Raw genomic sequence first — 20835 nt, 5'->3', positions numbered from 1 at the left:
GTTTGCATGGATTTTTTAATTTTAACTAAGCTAGTGGAAGCTTATAATATAAGTATTTCCACTAAACTAAAATAAACATATACTGAAAAATAAAATAAATAAAAAACATGAAAGATTTCTCAAATTTAAAATATTAATGAACTCTAAATATTAGTCATAGTAATAATAATTATTGTATTTAGTAATCAATCTTATTCAACAGATGCTTATGATTTAACTTGTATTTAGCTTTTTCTAAGTCATGTCGTCCAGCATGATTTCAGATGTTTCAATCTTGTGCTTCAACGGAACAAGATCTTCTTCACACCTTTAGATGAACATCACTAATTTCCACTATTTTCTTTTTACAACAGAAAAATCTCCTCTATCCTGATGGGGAACTAAAAACCAGACTATCACCAAAAACAAAGACCAAAACAGTAATGCATTCACTGCCATTCTAGCAAGTCTTGAGAGCTGAATCTCGAAACCATATGAACAAAAGCAACACAACATAATGGAAAATGCCACCTCTGTCCACAGTAATGTCAAATTTCTGCTTTTCCAGCGCTACCTCTTCCCACCCGTCTACACCCTGGTGCTGGTTTTGGAATCGATAAAAAAGCATTTATAATAGATAGCTGTCTAATATATAATCTATGGACATACCTGGTATAAAATGTTATTTTACTCAAAAATGCAAAAACATTGTATGACTTAGTTTTTATTTTTTCCTTTTACCTTCATTTGTATACTCGTGGTATCGAAAATGGTATCGAATATTGATATTTATCAAGGTATCGTATTGAAGTTGGAAATTCCACAATCGAGACAACACTATTCTGAAGAATGTTGAAAAAAAGCAGCCATTGACATCGATAGTAGCAGATGAATAAATAATGGAAATTAATGGTTGTTGTTTTTTTTCAACATTCCAACAGTAGGCTCAGGGTTCATACAATCATGGAAAAAAACATTTAGGAAAAACTGAAAAACCCACAGTTTTGGAAGAGTCATGGAAATTAGTTTAACAAAAGTCTGTTTAATTAAATATAGGTTAGTTGTCTGTACTTATTTTCTGTCCATGCTCAAGCACATGCTCTCACATTATTAGTGCTGTATGAACATTATCTAAATTAACTTTACATAGATATAAAGCAGGGGTGTCCACACTCGGTCCTGGAGGGCCGGTTGCCTTCAAAGTTTAGTTCCAACCTCAATCAGACACACCTGGGCTAGCTAATCAAGCTCTTACCAGGCTTTCTAGAAACATCCAAGCAGGTGTGTTGAGGCAAGTTAGAGCTAAAATCTGCAGGACACCGGCCCTCCAGGACCGAGTTTGGACACCCCGATATAAAGATTCATTTAAACTAAATAGATTGTTGCATGTTTTATGGTATGCTGTAATAACTTTGAACATGCATCATTTTTCTTATTATTTACCACATATACATAGACATTACATGAAACATTAGGTCAGTGTTTCCCGTCCCTGTTCCTGGAGGCACAACCAACAGTACATATTTTGGATGTCTCCCTTACCTGACTAATTAACTTCAGGTGTTGGAGTCTCTTCTGATGTTCTAATTAGGTGATTCAGGTGTGTTTGATTAGGGAGATGTTGAAAATGTGGACTGTTGGCGTGCCTTCAGGAACAGGGTTGGGAAACACTGCATTAGGTCATGAAAATTGACTTGAAAGTCCTGGAAAAGTCATGGAGTTTTAGTAGTAAAAATGTATTACCCTGTACTAGGCTGTATCTTGCTTTGTGTTCAACAGAAGTAAAATTTCAAACAGGTTTGAAACAAGTGGAGACAAACTAATATTTAAACCAGAGGTGCCCAAAGTAGGGCCCGCGATCTTTGATTTGGCCATCCATCCCATCTTTGCTGATGAGAGAATGATGAGGAGGATTGGAGCCTTTTATTGCTGAGCTACAAAAACAAAGCTAATTGAAATTAAATGTTGTAAATGAATCTGAATTTTTAAAATGTCAAAATAGATTTTCTAGTTATTTTTAATTTTTGTTAAATAATTTAGGAAGTTACCAATGGCAATAATATATACCTCCGGCCACTAGCCTCAATCTGGTTTTTGGCCCTGCATAAGAAAAGGTTTGGGCACCCCAGATTTAAACAAATGAGTAAATGATGACAGAATTGTAATTTTGGGGCAAACTATCTCTTTAAGAGTGCATTTCAACGCCCACTTCAGAAATATAGCTACAGTATGTTCAGTGGAACAATGAAAGCATAATTTCCACGTGCTGATATGTGTGCATGTCCCCCTCCTCGCCCTCAAAACACTGGGGGAAGCTGCACATTCTGAATTTCCTGTGCTGTCTATTTACACCACTGCATAAAACCACAGTCTACAGAACAAGTTTCCACCAGCAACACTTAAACAGCTTTCACAAGGCTTGAGATGAAAATAATCAGCGTTTATACTTCTGATTTGTGCTAATTCAGGGTTTTCTTCAAGGACTTTTTAAACACGGTAAGGAGGTTTAATTAAAATACAAGTAATGCTGTTTTCTAGTGTTATTTTAAAGAAAGTTAGGCCTATGAGCTTACGATATAAGTTAAAATGGAAAAATAAAAATAAATTCGAGAATATATTCACATTTGAAATCATTCGTTTTAAAGGAATAGTCCTTGTTCATGCCAAGTCGACAGCACGTGTGAAATGTTGATCAACTTACCTCAAAAATGCCTAATGTTAGTTCTTAAAAAGTGAGGCACTTGTAAATGGGTCGACCCAAAAATACTCTCTGTTTGAGAAGCCACAAAGTCTACAAGATATGACCACCCGTTTGCTAACTCGTTAAATTAACGTTATTACATTTATTTATTACGTTTCTATGACAACGTGACGTCGCCAAGGGTTATTATTAAAAATACCGCGAATTCTAGTTTAATAATACACGTTGCAACAAATAAATGAGTGATTTTTAAAATAAAAATATATTTATTTTTATTTTATTCATTTTATATTTATTATTTTGTATTTTATATCACTTTGGAAGTGACCTCATTAGGCTATAAATCTGTTTTTGGTAACACTTTACAATAACAGTACATGAATAATGATGTACTTGAACTAAACTTTATTATGAATTAATGATGAAGGCACGTGCTAATCATAGATTAACATTAACTATAACATGAGTCACATGAGTTTATGTGTGAATAATGGCTACCTTAATTACTTGTTAGTACATGTATTAATTAACATTTAAGTTTAAGCTAAACGTAACCAACATGAATTCATGAGCTGTTAATGTAGAATTATGTCGTGACTTATTTAACTCGTAACATGAATTCCTGTGTAAAAACTGCTCATGTTGACGTCAACAGAACACTTCTCTATTGTTATTTAGTGTAAACGCGCTAGAATGACGTGCGTTCATGAGTAATTAAAAGTGGGTTAATGAGATGTGCCCCTCCAAGTAAAGTCATGACATAATTATACATTAACATATATATCATGAGTCCATGATGGTTAAATTAAGCACAAACCAATGTGATAATTAATATATTAGCCCATCATTAGTTCATAATAAAGTAATGTTTAGTTTACATATTAACACATCATTATTCATGTACTGTTATTGTAAAGCGTTACACTGTACCGTAATGATTGTTACTAAACTTAGCCTACTATTAAAACTACCTGAAATAAAGGAAAACTAATTAATTAAATTGGTAATGTTTAACTAGATTTGTTTATTAGCATTAGATGAGAATGAGCAACGGTTCCAGTTCTTATAAATCTTGATTATTGTTTTTTTAAACATAAATTTTATAGATTATGTTAACACAGTTCACTTAAAATCTAAGTTGTAGCCTATTTATGATGAAATAGGTGTTTACTATAATGAAAAAACACTGGTTTGGATGGATTTTTAATGTTAACTAAGCTAGCATTGCCAAATTGAAGCTTATAATGCAAGTGTTTTTGCTAAAATTAACATAAATTGATAAAATAAATAAAAACATGAAACATTTAAAGTATATAGTCACAGTAATACTAATTATTGTATTTAGTAATCAGTGTTATGCAACAAATGCTTAACTGATGATTTAACTTTAACCCTGAATATTTTTTACTTGCCTTTTTCTACGTCATGTTTCCAGTCTTGTGCTTCAGCGGAACAAGATCTTCAGATCACACCTTCAGATGAACATCAAATGTTAATTATGTGTTTTTTTCCCACCATTTTTTTTTAACAACAGAAAAATCTCCTCTATCCTGATGGGGAACTGAAAACCAGACTATCACCTAAAACAAGGAACAATACAATAATGCATTCAGTGCCATTCTAGCAAGTTTTGGGAGCTGAATCTTGAAACCTCTTTATGAACAAAAGAAACTTAACATGATGGAAAACGCATCCTCCGTCCACAGCGATGTCAAATTCCTGCTCTTCCAGCGCTACCTCTTCCCACCCGTCTACATCCTGGTGCTGGTTTTGGGATTGATTGGAAATCTGGGCGCGCTGTATTACTTCATCTTCAAAATCCAACAGAAATCGCCTTCGAACATATACATCATTAACCTAGCGGTGGCAGACACGCTTTTCCTGTTCGCCTTGCCCTTCCGCATTCACTACCACCTCAATGACAGCAACTGGATATTCGGCGATGCCATGTGTCGCATCACAGGCACGATATTCTTCGCCAACGTGTACATCAGCATCACCTTCATGACCTGCATCTGTGTTGACCGATACATCGCCACCCTCCACCCTCACACTTACCTTCGTCTTCGAAACACTTGGCTCACTGCGCTGGTGAGTGGTACAGTTTGGCTGGTTTCTGGGTCGGCCATGTTGGCCTTCATGCTAACATGCCCATTGTCAAGCAAAGGGAAAATGTGCTTTGAGGGATTCACATCAAAAGAATGGAGCGATTTGGCGCCCTATAGTGTTTGCAGCCTCATTTTTGGATCCCTTCTTCCTTCTGTGGTCATTTTGGTTTGCTACCCACTGGTGGCCCATCGAATTGCCCAAATCAAGAATTCGACCGCCCGTGGGGCTCGAAGGATCATTTATGCCATCCTGGCCATCACCATTCTGTGTTTCCTGCCTTACCATGTGGTCCATCTAGTGCACCTTCTGTCACGCTTGAGTGAAAATCAAGAAGATGACTGGATTTACTTTCTGCGTAGGGTGACCATGGCTCTGGTCAGTCTGAACAGCCTCTTAGACCCGATGTTGTACTATTTTGCCACCGGCCACTACAAGTGGAGGCTCAAAAGGCTGAGGCTGAAGAAGAAAAAGGGGGTTTATTCCATTTCCAATGGATTTTGAGAAAAATTGATTTCCAATTAGAGTGCTCTGTGCCATGTAAGACAAGTGGGCAGCTAAAAAATAAATAAAAATAGCATTTCCATCTGCAATGGCAAGTGCAAAACTGAAATGTGGACTCTAGTTTAACTTGCTGCAAGTTTGATTAAAGTTGCTGTAGGTTTTGGACTCTTCTCAAGCATAGAAAATACCTTAACATGTTTGCAGATGTTTAAGAAACATGCTAACATACTTGTTTATCTGAACAACAATGCTAAAGTCAGTTATTCTCCTTCAAAAATTGTAGCCGGCAGCTAGCTCTCTGCGACTCTCACATGGTCCACTGAAGCGAAGTCAGTACCTGGATGGGAGACCCAGGGTTCATACACATTTTTACCACAAAAATTCCATGACTTTACCAGGACTTTCAAGTCAATTTTCATGACCTAATGTTTCATGTAATGTCAACAAATACATGGTAAATAATAAGAAAAACTATGCACGTTTAAACTTATTACAGCATATCATAAAACATGCAACAATCTCTTTAGTTTCAATTTATTTTTATATCTATGTAAAATAGATGACGCTTACACAGCACTAACAATGTGAGAGCATGTTTTTGGCCAAGAAAAGAAGTAAAAACATCTAACCTCCATTCCAGTAATCAGATATTTGTTAAACTAATTTTAGATAATATTAATATTTTGTTAAACTAGTAATAGTAGGTAAAACTACTTCTATTGTAAAGCTGCGATCACACTGCGCTTTTCGCTCAATAGACTTCCATTCAAAGTCATGCGAATGTGGCAGACCAGAAACCCAAGCACGTGTGACAAGTTTCACTTTTCACTGCATGCGAAAGTTCAAGTTTGGTGAATTCTTACCTGCGAAATCACATCAGTTAGACCAATAGAAGATAACTTAAAATAAAAAAACTGTAATCATATTGTTTAACCCCGCCCCTTTTCGCAGCGCCATATGACAGAATTTTGCAAGCACAAGCTCTAGTGTGAACGCAGCTTAAGTCAATTTGGACAAAAAAACGTCTGCTAAATGACTAAATGTAAATGTAGTTTCCATAACTTTTCCAAAACCTTGTGGGTTTTTTTGATTTTCCAATACTTTTTCAGGCCTGGAAAATGCCAAGTCAAAATTCCATGACTTTTCCAGGTTTTCCATGACCGTATGAACCCTGGAGACCACATGGGAAAGCTAGGATGCTGCCGGAAGTGGTGTTAGTGAGGAAAGCAGGGGGCGCTCAATCCGCGGTCAGTGTGAGTTTTAACGCTCCAGTATAGTGAAGGGGACTCTATCCTGCTCAGTGAGTGCTGTCTTTTGGATGAGATGTTAATCCGAGGTCCTCACTCTCTGTGGTCGTTAAAAATCCCAAGATGTCCTTCTAGAATAGAGGTTTAACCCTGGTATCCTGGCTAAAATCACTGGCCTCTGTCCATCATGGCCCCCTAACCATCTCCATATCATAATTGGCTTCATCACTCCTCTCCGCTAATCAGCTGGTGTGTGGTGTGCGGTCTGGCACAATATGGCTGCCGTCGCATCATGCAGGTGGATGCTGCACACTGGTGGTGCATGAGGAGATTCCCCCCAATGTGTAAAGTGCTTTGATTGTCCAGAAATGTGCTTGATAAATGTATGGAATTATTATTTTTATTAAAAATGTGTGTTCTGTGCTGGAAAGTGTTTGTTTTGATTGGTGTAACTCCGCCCACTGCCAGCTTACCCAATTATATTTCGACACCCCTGGTCGCCTTAGTGGAAAACAGCACATTTCTTTTCAGTCTTGAAGGCTGCCTCAATGTATGCGGGCACGGCTGAAAATGCAACGTTTGGAGGACATTCTGAAATGAGACGCAGAGTCATAAAAATCCACAGTGTTTTTTAATTAGTAAATAACGTTAATATTACAAACATAAACATTAGCTGATCAGCTTACAGTAAGGTTTGATCGCCCAGCTTTCTCCTGTTGGTGTTGTCAATCTGGCACCCTGGGTTTACATGGAGTCATCGTAGGAGGAGGGGAAGAGTGGAAAAAAACCCTCTCAAATGTTTTGAAATTGGACTGCAATACCTAGTTCAACCACTAGAGTGCCAATTCTACATACTGCACTTTTACGTTTTGTTTTAAATTTAAATTTGTACAACTAAGATGCAAAAAAAAAAATACAACACAGAACTATATATCTTAATTTGACTTAAGTGATTTTATTTCCATTACATAAATGTCCTAATACAGTGCAGTAATGTACAATACAGTGGACTAGACTTCCTGCAACTTTAAGTCGTTGTATTATTCCAGTACAAAGATGTCCAATATCAGTCTATTCTCTTGAGGAAACGTAACGATTTTAAGTATTGGCAGAAAAGTAGATAATTCGAACACTCTCAGAAAAAAAGGTACAGGAGCTGTCACTAGAGCAGTACCTTTTCAAATTGTACATATTTGTACCTAAAGGGTCCATAATGGTACCTCAAAAGTACTTTTTAGGTACATTTGGGTACTAATATACACCTTTGAAGTACCACTGTTGACTCTTTGGGTACAAGTATGTATCTTTTGAAAAGGTACTGTCCCAGTGACAGCTCCTGTACCTTTATTTCTAAGAGTGTATGAATACATACAATTTCATTTGTGTGAAAAAAGTATGGATTTTAGAAGGAGGGCTACCCCCAAACCCCACCCTAAACCCAACCATCATTGGGGGATGAGCTGTTTGACTAAAATGTGTGAATAAAATCATACAAATGAGCAACTAATTAGATAAAAATTGAACAAATATCCTGTTTGACTAACATGGAGTCATTTTTTTACTCACGACTGCATTGCAAACATATACAACATAGAATTATGGACTCCAATTTGACGTTATGTATCTTTAAGTCAATTCATTTTTATAAATAATTGTGCAAATGCAGTGCAAAACAAAGCAAATAAAACTACAGACTCCATTCTGACGCAAGTAACTCTAGGCTACAGTGCAGTAATACACAATACAAAATGATAACTCCAATTACACTTTTAAAAATTGTCTGTCAGTTTTTGTCCATACATAATTGCACTACAGTAGAGAAATTCAAAAAGCAACTTGATTTTGGTGACTCTGAGATGCTGGCTGCATATTTAATTGTACGTCTACAATGCAGAAATATAAAATACACTGGATCTTTAGGGCACATTTTGTCAGGTTTTCTCCTCATAGTGTTGTGCTAATACAGTACAAAAACCGAAATATGAAAACCAATTGAACCTCGTGTAACTGTGAGTTGGGGTTTCCCACAGAAATACAGACTCCATTCTAAGTTCTTGTAACTTTAAGTCAGGTTTTCCCCCACTGTAGAGAGCGAATACAAAGAAGAATGACTGCTATTTTAAATACGACACAAAAATATTATATATTGAGTTAGTACTATATCATAATGAGTCAAGTTTATGCAAGTTTTGAGTTTGTGTGTGGATGTGTTTGAATGCATTTTATTTCATGTCAATCTATTTTTATACAGTACATATCAAGATCTAAGAAATAAATGTATTTTCACAAATGACAAGACTTCTCCATTCATTTTATACAAAAATCTTTATTTATTAATTTTTAACCAAAGACAAACATCAGTTGAGTTTCAGCAGTCAAGAAGGCAGACCTTTCTTCAACAATGTAGACAAGAAACTGCCCAACTCCTCATCCTGAGGGAGACACATTTAAGACAATTACACACATAAACATACATCAAAATGGCATATTTCAAAACTTAGGAAATAAAATCTAAATTATTATTTACCAAAATAAATATTATTATCGTATGAACAGCAGCATACACTACCTGGCAAAAGTCTTGTCGCCTAGCCAAGTTTTAGGAACAATAAATAATAACTTCTAGTTGATCATTTGGTATCAGAAGTGGCTTATATGAAAGGCAAAGGCCTCTAGATTACGCTTATTTTACCAAAATAAAAGATGATCATGCCTTGATTTTTAATTATTTAATTAGGACAGTAAGGTCTGACTTTGCTTAGACAAAAGAAATAATGTCCAGTATAGAATATAAAGTCATGGTGCAGTGGAAAAAGAATTAATATTGTGTATGACTCCCGTGACCTAGAACGACTGCATCCATACATCTTCTGCACTGACTCAAATAACTTATTAATAAAGTCATCTGGAATAGCAAAGAAAGCGTTCTTGCAGGACTCCCAGAGTTTATCAAGATTCTTTGGATTTATCTTCAATGCCTCCTCCTTCATCTTACCCCAGACATGCTCAATAATGTTCAAGTCTGGTGACTGGGCTGGCCAATCCTGGAGCACCTTGACCTTCTTTGCTTTCAGGAACTTTGATGTGGAGGCTGAAGTATGAGGAGCGCTATCCTGCTGGAGAATTTGCCCTCTCCTGTGGTTTGTAATGTAATCGGCAGCACAAATGTCTGGATACCTCAGGCTGTTGATGTTGCTATCAACTCTGCAGATCTCTTGTACGCCCCCATACTGAATGTAACCCCAAACCATGATTTTTCCTTCACCAAACTTGACTGATTTCAGTGAGAATGTTGGGTCCTTGTGGGTTCCAATAAGTCTGCAGTATTTGTGACGATTGTGATGCAAGTTAAGATGATTCATCTGAAAAATCTAGCTTCTGCCACTTTTCCAAATGATCAACTAGAAGTCAAGTTATTATTTGTTGCTCTTACAACTGGGATCGACGACAAGACCTTTGTCAGGTATCTTCAAAAGTATGCATAATTTATGCTCATTGTTTATTTGATCAAATATATTGTAAAATGTGGCAGTAAATAATAAGAATTTTCAATTTATTGTAATGAAATAGCATAATTTTCATCAATTACACATGATCTTTCAGAAATAATTCCAATATGCAAAATTCTTTTCATTGACAATACTGAAAATGCTTCAGTTTTGTAAAATGTTTTGTCTACTATTTTTGTAAAAAAACCAAAAGTTGCATGAACAAAAAACAAAAGAGCATCATTTACCTCAATCTTTTGTAACTACCTAAATGTCTACCTTAAAACTAAGCGCAATCACTAAATGTCAAAGTTGGAGACGTTTCGGTATATTAAAACCGTTATAAGGTGAAGCGTGAAACCACAAACTTTCTTGTTCGCAGTTGTTGCTATTTTAACAGCCGATTGTGACACACTGTGGCATCTCTTGAATGACCCTGCGTGTAACCCATGTTTGTTTGGAAACATACGGGCAAAAATTTTTCCTAGTGGGGGCGATGATATGCTGTAAATTCCACTAGACCAACCGCCTGACCACAACCCCCAAAAAAGCAAACATTTCCACATTAACAAACCCAAAAGTGATTCTTTGCAATAGTAAAAATTCATAACATTACTCCTGTTCAAAAACACCTTCAGGAAATAATAATGTACTTGAGCATATAGCTGAGATTTGAGTTTGTTCACCTGATAGCTCCAGGACAGCAGGATGACTTTGAGATTTGGCTCCTCGGCTGAAGACGTGACTTTAATAACGATGGATTCCACGATGACTGTGCCATCTGGGACGTGCTGGATGCTGTAAGTCTTTAATACACTATATAAAGGAATAAAAATGATATTTGACTGGTAATGATATACCCTTTTTATGATGATGATGATAATAATAATAATGAGTGATAATGACAGTGAACTGTACAGTATGTGCCCACATTTACTGACATTTGCTGTGGCTTGAGAGGTAAAAGTGAGCGTTTGGCTGAAATGACTAATCCAAGCCTCAATAATACACATATGACTAGACGGCCATTAGATTAAGACACATTCAAGAGTCAAACAGCCTTTTATAGTTGCTAGATTACAAAAAAACAACAACTCACAAAAAAACTGTTAATAGGTCATCAGAAAATATGAGTCTCAGAACAAGAAGTGTTGATTTTGATGCAGTTTTGTGAATCTTTTTGACTGATTCATTAAAAAAAAAAACAGCTTAAAACAAATTTTGATGAATTGGACATCAGATTTTATGTTGACCAAATGAAATTAATTGAAGAAAAGCCCAGATGGATAAACGATTATTGACTTTTCTATTTTCAGATAAAAGCAAGTGGATTTTTATTAATATCTTGAACCCATTTCCAGTTTTTTTTAATGGCAGTGAATGGTCATAAACACTATCGTCACAAAACCTGTGAATCCCAAGAAACAGCTAGGATTTTGTTTTAAAAGTAATGTTTTTTATTTCTTTGGTTTCACTTAATTTTATTTTTTACCAATATAGATGAGCTTTTGTTTAATTTATTATATCATATTTATATATTTATTTATATAAAAAATGTATTTGACAAGTATCATCGCTTAAGTTTAATATATTGTATTTTTATTCATTTTAATATATTGTATTTTTATTATTTTTAATATATTGTATTTTTATTCATTTTAATATATTGTATTTTTATTCATTTTAATATATTGTATTTTTATTCATTTTAATATATTGTATTTTTATTATTTTTAATATATTGTATTTTTATTCATTTTAATATATTGTATTTTTATTATTTTTAATATATTGTATTTTTATTCATTTTAATATATTGTATTTTTATTCATTTTAATATATTGTATTTTTATTATTTTTAATATATTGTATTTTTATTCATTTTAATATATTGTACTTTTATTCATTTTAATATATTGTATTTTTATTATTTTTAATATATTGTATTTTTATTCATTTTAATATATTGTATTTTTATTATTTTTAATATATTGTATTTTTATTCATTTTAATATATTGTATTTTTATTCATTTTAATATATTGTATTTTTATTCATTTTAATATATTGTATTTTTATTCATTTTAATATATTGTATTTTTATTATTTTTAATATATTGTATTTTTATTCATTTTAATATATTGTATTTTTATTCATTTTAATATATTGTATTTTTATTATTTTTAATATATTGTATTTTTATTCATTTTAATATATTGTATTTTTATTCATTTTAATATATTGTATTTTTATTCATTTTAATATATTGTATTTTTATTCATTTTAATATATTGTATTTTTATTCATTTTAATATATTGTATTTTTATTATTTTTAATATATTGTATTTTTATTCATTTTAATATATTGTATTTTTATTCATTTTAATATATTGTATTTTTATTATTTTTAATATATTGTATTTTTATTCATTTTAATATATTGTATTTTTATTCATTTTAATATATTGTATTTTTATTATTTTTAATATATTGTATTTTTATTCATTTTAATATATTGTATTTTATTATTTTTAATATATTGTATTTTTATTCATTTTAATATATTGTATTTTTATTATTTTTAATATATTGTATTTTTATTATTTTTAATATATTGTATTTTTATTCATTTTAATATATTGTATTTTTATTATTTTTAATATATTGTATTTTTATTCATTTTAATATATTGTATTTTTATTCATTTTAATATATTGTATTTTTATTCATTTTAATATATTGTATTTTTATTCATTTTAATATATTGTATTTTTATTCATTTTAATATATTGTATTTTTATTATTTTTAATATATTGTATTTTTATTCATTTTAATATATTGTATTTTTATTCATTTTAATATATTGTATTTTATTCATTTTAATATATTGTATTTTTATTCATTTTAATATATTGTATTTTTATTCATTTTAATATATTGTATTTTTATTATTTTTAATATATTGTATTTTTATTCATTTTAATATATTGTATTTTTATTATTTTTAATATATTGTATTTTTATTATTTTTAATATATTGTATTTTTATTCATTTTAATATATTGTATTTTTATTATTTTTAATATATTGTATTTTTATTCATTTTAATATATTGTATTTTTATTATTTTTAATATATTGTATTTTTATTCATTTAATATATTGTATTTTTATTCATTTTAATATATTGTATTTTTATTATTTTTAATATATTGTATTTTTATTCATTTTAATATATTGTATTTTTATTCATTTTAATATATTGTATTTTTATTCATTTTAATATATTGTATTTTTATTATTTTTAATATATTGTATTTTTATTCATTTTAATATATTGTATTTTTATTCATTTTAATATATTGTATTTTTATTATTTTTAATATATTGTATTTTTATTCATTTTAATATATTGTATTTTTATTCATTTTAATATATTGTATTTTTATTCATTTTAATATATTGTATTTTTATTCATTTTAATATATTGTATTTTTATTATTTTTAATATATTGTATTTTTATTCATTTTAATATATTGTATTTTTATTCATTTAATATATTGTATTTTTATTATTTTTAATATATTGTATTTTTATTCATTTTAATATATTGTATTTTTATTCATTTTAATATATTGTATTTTTATTATTTTTAATATATTGTATTTTTATTCATTTAATATATTGTATTTTTATTCATTTTAATATATTGTATTTTTATTATTTTTAATATATTGTATTTTTATTCATTTTAATATATTGTATTTTTATTATTTTTAATATATTGTATTTTTATTCATTTTAATATATTGTATTTTTATTATTTTTAATATATTGTATTTTTATTCATTTTAATATATTGTATTTTTATTCATTTTAATATATTGTATTTTTATTCATTTTAATATATTGTATTTTTATTATTTTTAATATATTGTATTTTTATTCATTTTAATATATTGTATTTTTATTATTTTTAATATATTGTATTTTTATTCATTTTAATATATTGTATTTTTATTCATTTTAATATATTGTATTTTTATTATTTTTAATATATTGTATTTTTATTCATTTTAATATATTGTACTTTTATTCATTTTAATATATTGTATTTTTATTATTTTTAATATATTGTATTTTTATTCATTTTAATATATTGTATTTTTATTATTTTTAATATATTGTATTTTTATTCATTTTAATATATTGTATTTTTATTCATTTTAATATATTGTATTTTTATTCATTTTAATATATTGTATTTTTATTCATTTTAATATATTGTATTTTTATTATTTTTAATATATTGTATTTTTATTCATTTTAATATATTGTATTTTTATTCATTTTAATATATTGTATTTTTATTATTTTTAATATATTGTATTTTTATTCATTTTAATATATTGTATTTTTATTCATTTTAATATATTGTATTTTTATTCATTTTAATATATTGTATTTTTATTCATTTTAATATATTGTATTTTTATTATTTTTAATATATTGTATTTTTATTATTTTTAATATATTGTATTTTTATTATTTTTAATATATTGTATTTTTATTATTTTTAATATATTGTATTTTTATTATTTTTAATATATTGTATTTTTATTCATTTTAATATATTGTATTTTTATTATTTTTAATATATTGTATTTTTATTATTTTTAATATATTGTATTTTTATTCATTTTAATATATTGTATTTTTATTATTTTTAATATATTGTATTTTTATTCATTTTAATATATTGTATTTTTATTCATTTTAATATATTGTATTTTTATTCATTTTAATATATTGTATTTTTATTCATTTTAATATATTGTATTTTTATTCATTTTAATATATTGTATTTTTATTATTTTTAATATATTGTATTTTTATTCATTTTAATATATTGTATTTTTATTCATTTTAATATATTGTATTTTATTCATTTTAATATATTGTATTTTTATTCATTTTAATATATTGTATTTTTATTCATTTTAATATATTGTATTTTTATTATTTTTAATATATTGTATTTTTATTATTTTTAATATATTGTATTTTTATTATTTTTAATATATTGTATTTTTATTATTTTTAATATATTGTATTTTTATTCATTTTAATATATTGTATTTTTATTATTTTTAATATATTGTATTTTTATTCATTTTAATATATTGTATTTTTATTATTTTTAATATATTGTATTTTTATTCATTTTAATATATTGTATTTTTATTCATTTTAATATATTGTATTTTATTATTTTTAATATATTGTATTTTTATTCATTTTAATATATTGTATTTTTATTCATTTTAATATATTGTATTTTTATTCATTTTAATATATTGTATTTTTATTCATTTTAATATATTGTATTTTTATTCATTTTAATATATTGTATTTTTATTATTTTTAATATATTGTATTTTTATTCATTTTAATATATTGTATTTTTATTCATTTTAATATATTGTATTTTTATTCATTTTAATATATTGTATTTTTATTCATTTTAATATATTGTATTTTTATTCATTTTAATATATTGTATTTTTATTCATTTTAATATATTGTATTTTTATTCATTTTAATATATTGTATTTTTATTATTTTTAATATATTGTATTTTTATTCATTTTAATATATTGTATTTTTATTCATTTTAATATATTGTATTTTTATTATTTTTAATATATTGTATTTTTATTCATTTTAATATATTGTATTTTTATTCATTTTAATATATTGTATTTTTATTATTTTTAATATATTGTATTTTTATTCATTTTAATATATTGTATTTTTATTATTTTTAATATATTGTATTTTTATTCATTTTAATATATTGTATTTTTATTATTTTTAATATATTGTATTTTTATTCATTTTAATATATTGTATTTTTATTATTTTTAATATATTGTATTTTTATTATTTTTAATATATTGTATTTTTATTCATTTTAATATATTGTATTTTTATTATTTTTAATATATTGTATTTTTATTCATTTTAATATATTGTATTTTTATTCATTTTAATATATTGTATTTTTATTATTTTTAATATATTGTATTTTTATTCATTTTAATATATTGTATTTTTATTCATTTTAATATATTGTATTTTTATTATTTTTAATATATTGTATTTTTATTCATTTTAATATATTGTATTTTTATTATTTTTAATATATTGTATTTTTATTCATTTTAATATATTGTATTTTTATTCATTTTAATATATTGTATTTTTATTCATTTTAATATATTGTATTTTTATTCATTTTAATATATTGTATTTTTATTCATTTTAATATATTGTATTTTTATTATTTTTAATATATTGTATTTTTATTCATTTTAATATATTGTATTTTTATTCATTTTAATATATTGTATTTTTATTCATTTTAATATATTGTATTTTTATTCATTTTAATATATTGTATTTTTATTCATTTTAATATATTGTATTTTTATTCATTTTAATATATTGTATTTTTATTCATTTTAATATATTGTATTTTTATTCATTTTAATATATTGTATTTTTATTATTTTTAATATATTGTATTTTTATTCATTTTAATATATTGTATTTTTATTCATTTTAATATATTGTATTTTTATTATTTTTAATATATTGTATTTTTATTCATTTTAATATATTGTATTTTTATTCATTTTAATATATTGTATTTTTATTATTTTTAATATATTGTATTTTTATTCATTTTAATATATTGTATTTTTATTATTTTTAATATATTGTATTTTTATTCATTTTAATATATTGTATTTTTATTCATTTTAATATATTGTATTTTTATTCATTTTAATATATTGTATTTTTATTCATTTTAATATATTGTATTTTTATTCATTTTAATATATTGTATTTTTATTATTTTTAATATATTGTATTTTTATTCATTTTAATATATTGTATTTTTATTCATTTTAATATATTGTATTTTTATTCATTTTAATATATTGTATTTTTATTCATTTTAATATATTGTATTTTTATTCATTTTAATATATTGTATTTTTATTCATTTTAATATATTGTATTTTTATTCATTTTAATATATTGTATTTTTATTCATTTTAATATATTGTATTTTTATTCATTTTACTGTTTTAACGTTTCTGCTATTTGCTTATTTTTCTTTCTAACATCAAATGCTATATTTACAGTTGAAGTCAGAATTATTAGCCCCCCTGAATTATTAGGCCCTGTTTATTTTTTCCCCAATTTCTGTTCAGCGGAGAGCAGATTTTTTCAAAATATTTCTAAGCATAATAGTTTTAATAACTCCTCTCTAATAACTGATTTATTTTATCTTTGCCAAGATGACAGTAAATAAGATTTGACTGGATATTTTTAAAGACACTTCTATACAGCTTAAAGACATTTAAATGCTTAACTAGGTTAATTAGGTTAACTAGGCAGGTTAGGGTAATTAGGCAAGTTATTATATAACGATGGTTTGTTCTGTTGACTTCGCAGTATGCAAATTTTGTTGATATTTGAAAGCACCAAAACAAACATGCCCCCTTTTTAATATCTCAGCTATAATATCTAGACACGCCCCTTTAGCGTGTTATAAATCTGAAACTGATTAAAAAACATTTTTCAAATATTGCTTAATGCTCCTTAAAGTCGACAAGAAACGGTTGTTAATATTGTTCTTTTTTTCCTATCATGACGTACATCAACTTGAAACAGCCCTAGAATGAGAAAAAAATGTAGGGTGGTGCATGAGTTCATCCTTTGGGAACTTATTTAATTGTTGGAAGATAGGTATTGCTAATTAAATAGAGGAAAACTAACGAATGAATGAAAGCAGAGCAAAAACGAGACGCTCTAATAGCTCTGTCCTAACGACTTTACATGTGACCAGAAGTGGAAAAAAAATGGTTACAAGGAGGGAGAGGAGGCAATGGTATTTCCTGAACTTGAATTTTTGAAAATGATTTTTTACAAAATAATGAAGTGTACAGATCCATTGTTTAAAAAGCACTCCTACATAACTAAAAAAGAAGAGTATATTTGGATTTAATTCCGACTTTAATTATGGAAAAGAGCAGTGTTTGTGTGCAATGATTTGCTGACCTTTTGAGATGTGTGTAAATGCGGCTGAGTGTGTCGGTATCACTGTGAGGGTCGTGGAGCTGCACACGGCAGGTGAAGCGCAGCTGATGTTCATTGAGGCCCAGCTCTTTAAGAGCCTGTTCTGGAGAAACCAGCCGCAGACTCTGTGTACGTACACACACACACACAAACAAGCATACACGCACACACAGAGACACACAAATCACATGCACAGACACAAACAAACAAATACAGAACATAGAATTAATGGCATCCAATCATATCAGTCCAATAAATGATGTATTCATGCCTAAAGAGTGACATTGACTTACATTGTCCTTCATAATTAATGTCCCATGCATAGTGCGAGGTCTTTTAGCATCAGGCAATGGACCTGTTCATCAACAAATCATGAACAAATATTTTTCAATATACTGTACTCATACATTATACGCAGGGGGTCAAAAAAGACAAACATTCTGATGTCTGCATCAAATTCAATTTACAAAACAGATTGTATAGGCATAGAAGATATATTAAATTCAGGTAAAGTAAAATTCAATGTTTCAAAAACGTATATATCAACATTTGGGTCAAATAAAGTTCCTTCCTCAATTCACATTTATGTAGATATATTAAACAACAAACTTGTTCTGACCTGCACCTATTCAAATATATAACACAATAAATGATCATACAAAATTGATTTAAATATTAAATGACAATTAAAAGATCAGTATTTTGAGTCTTTTATTGTGTCATCAGATTATTTTTGCTTTAAATTTATCAGATATTTTTTCCTATAATTCATACATAATATATGCGTTTATATCCATGGCATATTAGTGGGACTCTTCTCGTCAGAAATGTAGGATAAGTTGCTGTACACATTCTAACACATTGTGCATCATTTGATATGACATTTAAATAATTTGTTTTACATGGTTTGGGTGTTTTTTTTTTGTTGTTGTTTAGTTCATAGTTTTATGACATTACATCATCATGCTTACAAAGTAGCCTGAAATTTGTTTTACCCAGGACAGGCAATTAAACCATTTTGGTTTACAATTTTAACAAAGTAATCTCCATATGCAAAAAATGGTAGCTTAACCAAAAATTAAAATGTATTAAATATTTACTCACCCTCAAGTTTTTCCAAACCTTTTTAAGTTTCTTTTGTCTGATGAACACAAAAGAAGATATTCTGAATAAAGCTGAAAACCTGTAACCATTGACTTTTTGAAAAACAAATACTATGGAAGTCAATGGTTACAGGTTTTCAGCTTTTTTCAAAATATCTTCTTTTGTGTTCATCAGAATAAAGAAACTCAAACATGTTTGGAACAAGGATAAGATGAGTAAATGATGACAGAATTTTTATTTTTGGGTAAACTATCCCTTTAACTTAGACCAGACTTAGACCAGAAGTTGCTGCAAACTTTTTTCTCAGTATCATGATGTATTTCTAACTGAAACTGAATGTTGGGGTTTTATTTATGCTCCTCCTCTCATCTATCACTCGCAGCAACTAAAAGTTGAAGGGGCGGGGCTAATCATATTTCATCCAATCCGTCAAACTGACATCATCACAGAAGCGCTGTCATTCCAGAGCCAAAGTAAATGGTTTGATTTTGATTAAAGATTACTAAAACAAACAGTTTTCCTTTCAGTTGATTAACTTGTTTAACACAAACTAACACAAACAATTACCATACACCATTTGTTCACCGTTAACAACTAACAATGTGCGCTAGCAAAATAAACATTATTTACTTTGATTTCACGCAAACTTTAAAAGGAAAAACAAAGTAGATAACACAATCAAATGACTGAACAGCCACTATGGTGTGTCTGTAAACAGCTTTAGAAAAATTCCATGCAAATGTCAACATTCCCATTTAAAAAGTTTTCACCAAAATAGAGAAACCCTTTCTACGTTATTTGCTTAGGCTTGTATTCTATGGTACAGTGGTCCCTCACCTTTCACGGTCTCACAGTTTTTTTTTGTGCAATTTGACATGCTTTTTTTTCAGTGCATTGTGCTCTGCGTTCTGAGGTCCGTTCTTCGTACCTTGTTTAATTGATCTAAGATGATTTGACAGATCCTGGATTTTTTAATCTTGATAAATGATCATTGGCTAATTTGGTTCTTCAAACAAGTTCGCAAATCAGATTAAAATATCTGGATAGAACAGATCTATCGATCCTCGAAATTATGATCAGCAATGCAACGATTGGCTGACTGTTGTACATGTGCATGTACACGTTTGTATCTAAAAAGTTCATATCATTAAATTTTTTCTTTGAACCAGCAGGTGGCAGTCTTTGTACTTTTATTTCAGAGTGCAGACTGCATAAGTTTTATTAATATATATTTTTAAACTTTATATATAGTTAAAAATATATATTTACTATTTTCCAAGTGTATATAACTACTATAAGAAAATTTCAGCCTTTGGTACATACTTTCAGAATTATCTTTGCTTGAACTGACCCGATCTAATCCTGTTTATATGAAATGAACCTGCTCCCAAGCAGGTATGAGCTACCAGAACTGTTGCTATGACAACAAGTCTCAGGGTGCTTTCACACCTAGACTTTTGTTTCAGAACCATCTTCCTTTGCCCAGTTAGCGCGGTTTGTTTGGCATATGTGAATCCAGCAATCGCGCTCGGATCCGCGCCAAAACAATCGCT

At 27.7% G+C, this 20835-nt stretch overlaps 2 protein-coding genes across 2 annotated transcripts in view; one reads left to right on the top strand and one right to left on the bottom strand.

Annotated features, from left to right (window-relative positions):
* Positions 1–2367: 2367 nt before the first annotated feature.
* Positions 2368–5871, top strand: LOC130217610 (P2Y purinoceptor 1). Its single transcript, XM_056449750.1, has 2 exons — positions 2368–2475; positions 4215–5871. Exon 2 carries the CDS (start codon positions 4358–4360, stop codon positions 5288–5290), a length of 933 nt encoding a protein of 310 aa, XP_056305725.1. The 5' UTR covers positions 2368–2475; positions 4215–4357; the 3' UTR covers positions 5291–5871.
* Positions 5872–8843: 2972 nt separating this feature from the next.
* The window catches only part of ints11 (integrator complex subunit 11), a 31990-nt gene continuing 19998 nt past the window's right edge, over positions 8844–20835 (bottom strand). The window contains exons 14-17 of the mRNA XM_056449749.1: positions 18472–18533; positions 18161–18303; positions 10712–10841; positions 8844–8969 (exon numbers count right to left, since the gene is read on the bottom strand). Coding sequence (XP_056305724.1) covers positions 8913–8969; positions 10712–10841; positions 18161–18303; positions 18472–18533 — 392 coding nt within the window. The 3' untranslated portion in view covers positions 8844–8912. The remainder of the gene's footprint in view (positions 8970–10711; positions 10842–18160; positions 18304–18471; positions 18534–20835) is intronic.

The sequence above is a fragment of the Danio aesculapii genome, chromosome 23, assembly GCF_903798145.1.
Source record: "Danio aesculapii chromosome 23, fDanAes4.1, whole genome shotgun sequence".
Lineage (NCBI taxonomy): Eukaryota > Metazoa > Chordata > Actinopteri > Cypriniformes > Danionidae > Danio > Danio aesculapii.
This window is presented reverse-complemented; position numbering and strand designations above follow the sequence as displayed.

What these genes read in the sequence shown, in the direction of transcription:
- LOC130217610 (XM_056449750.1), top strand. Translation starts at nt 4,358, where the DNA reads ATGATGGAAAACGCATCCTCCGTCCACAGCGATGTCAAATTCCTGCTC.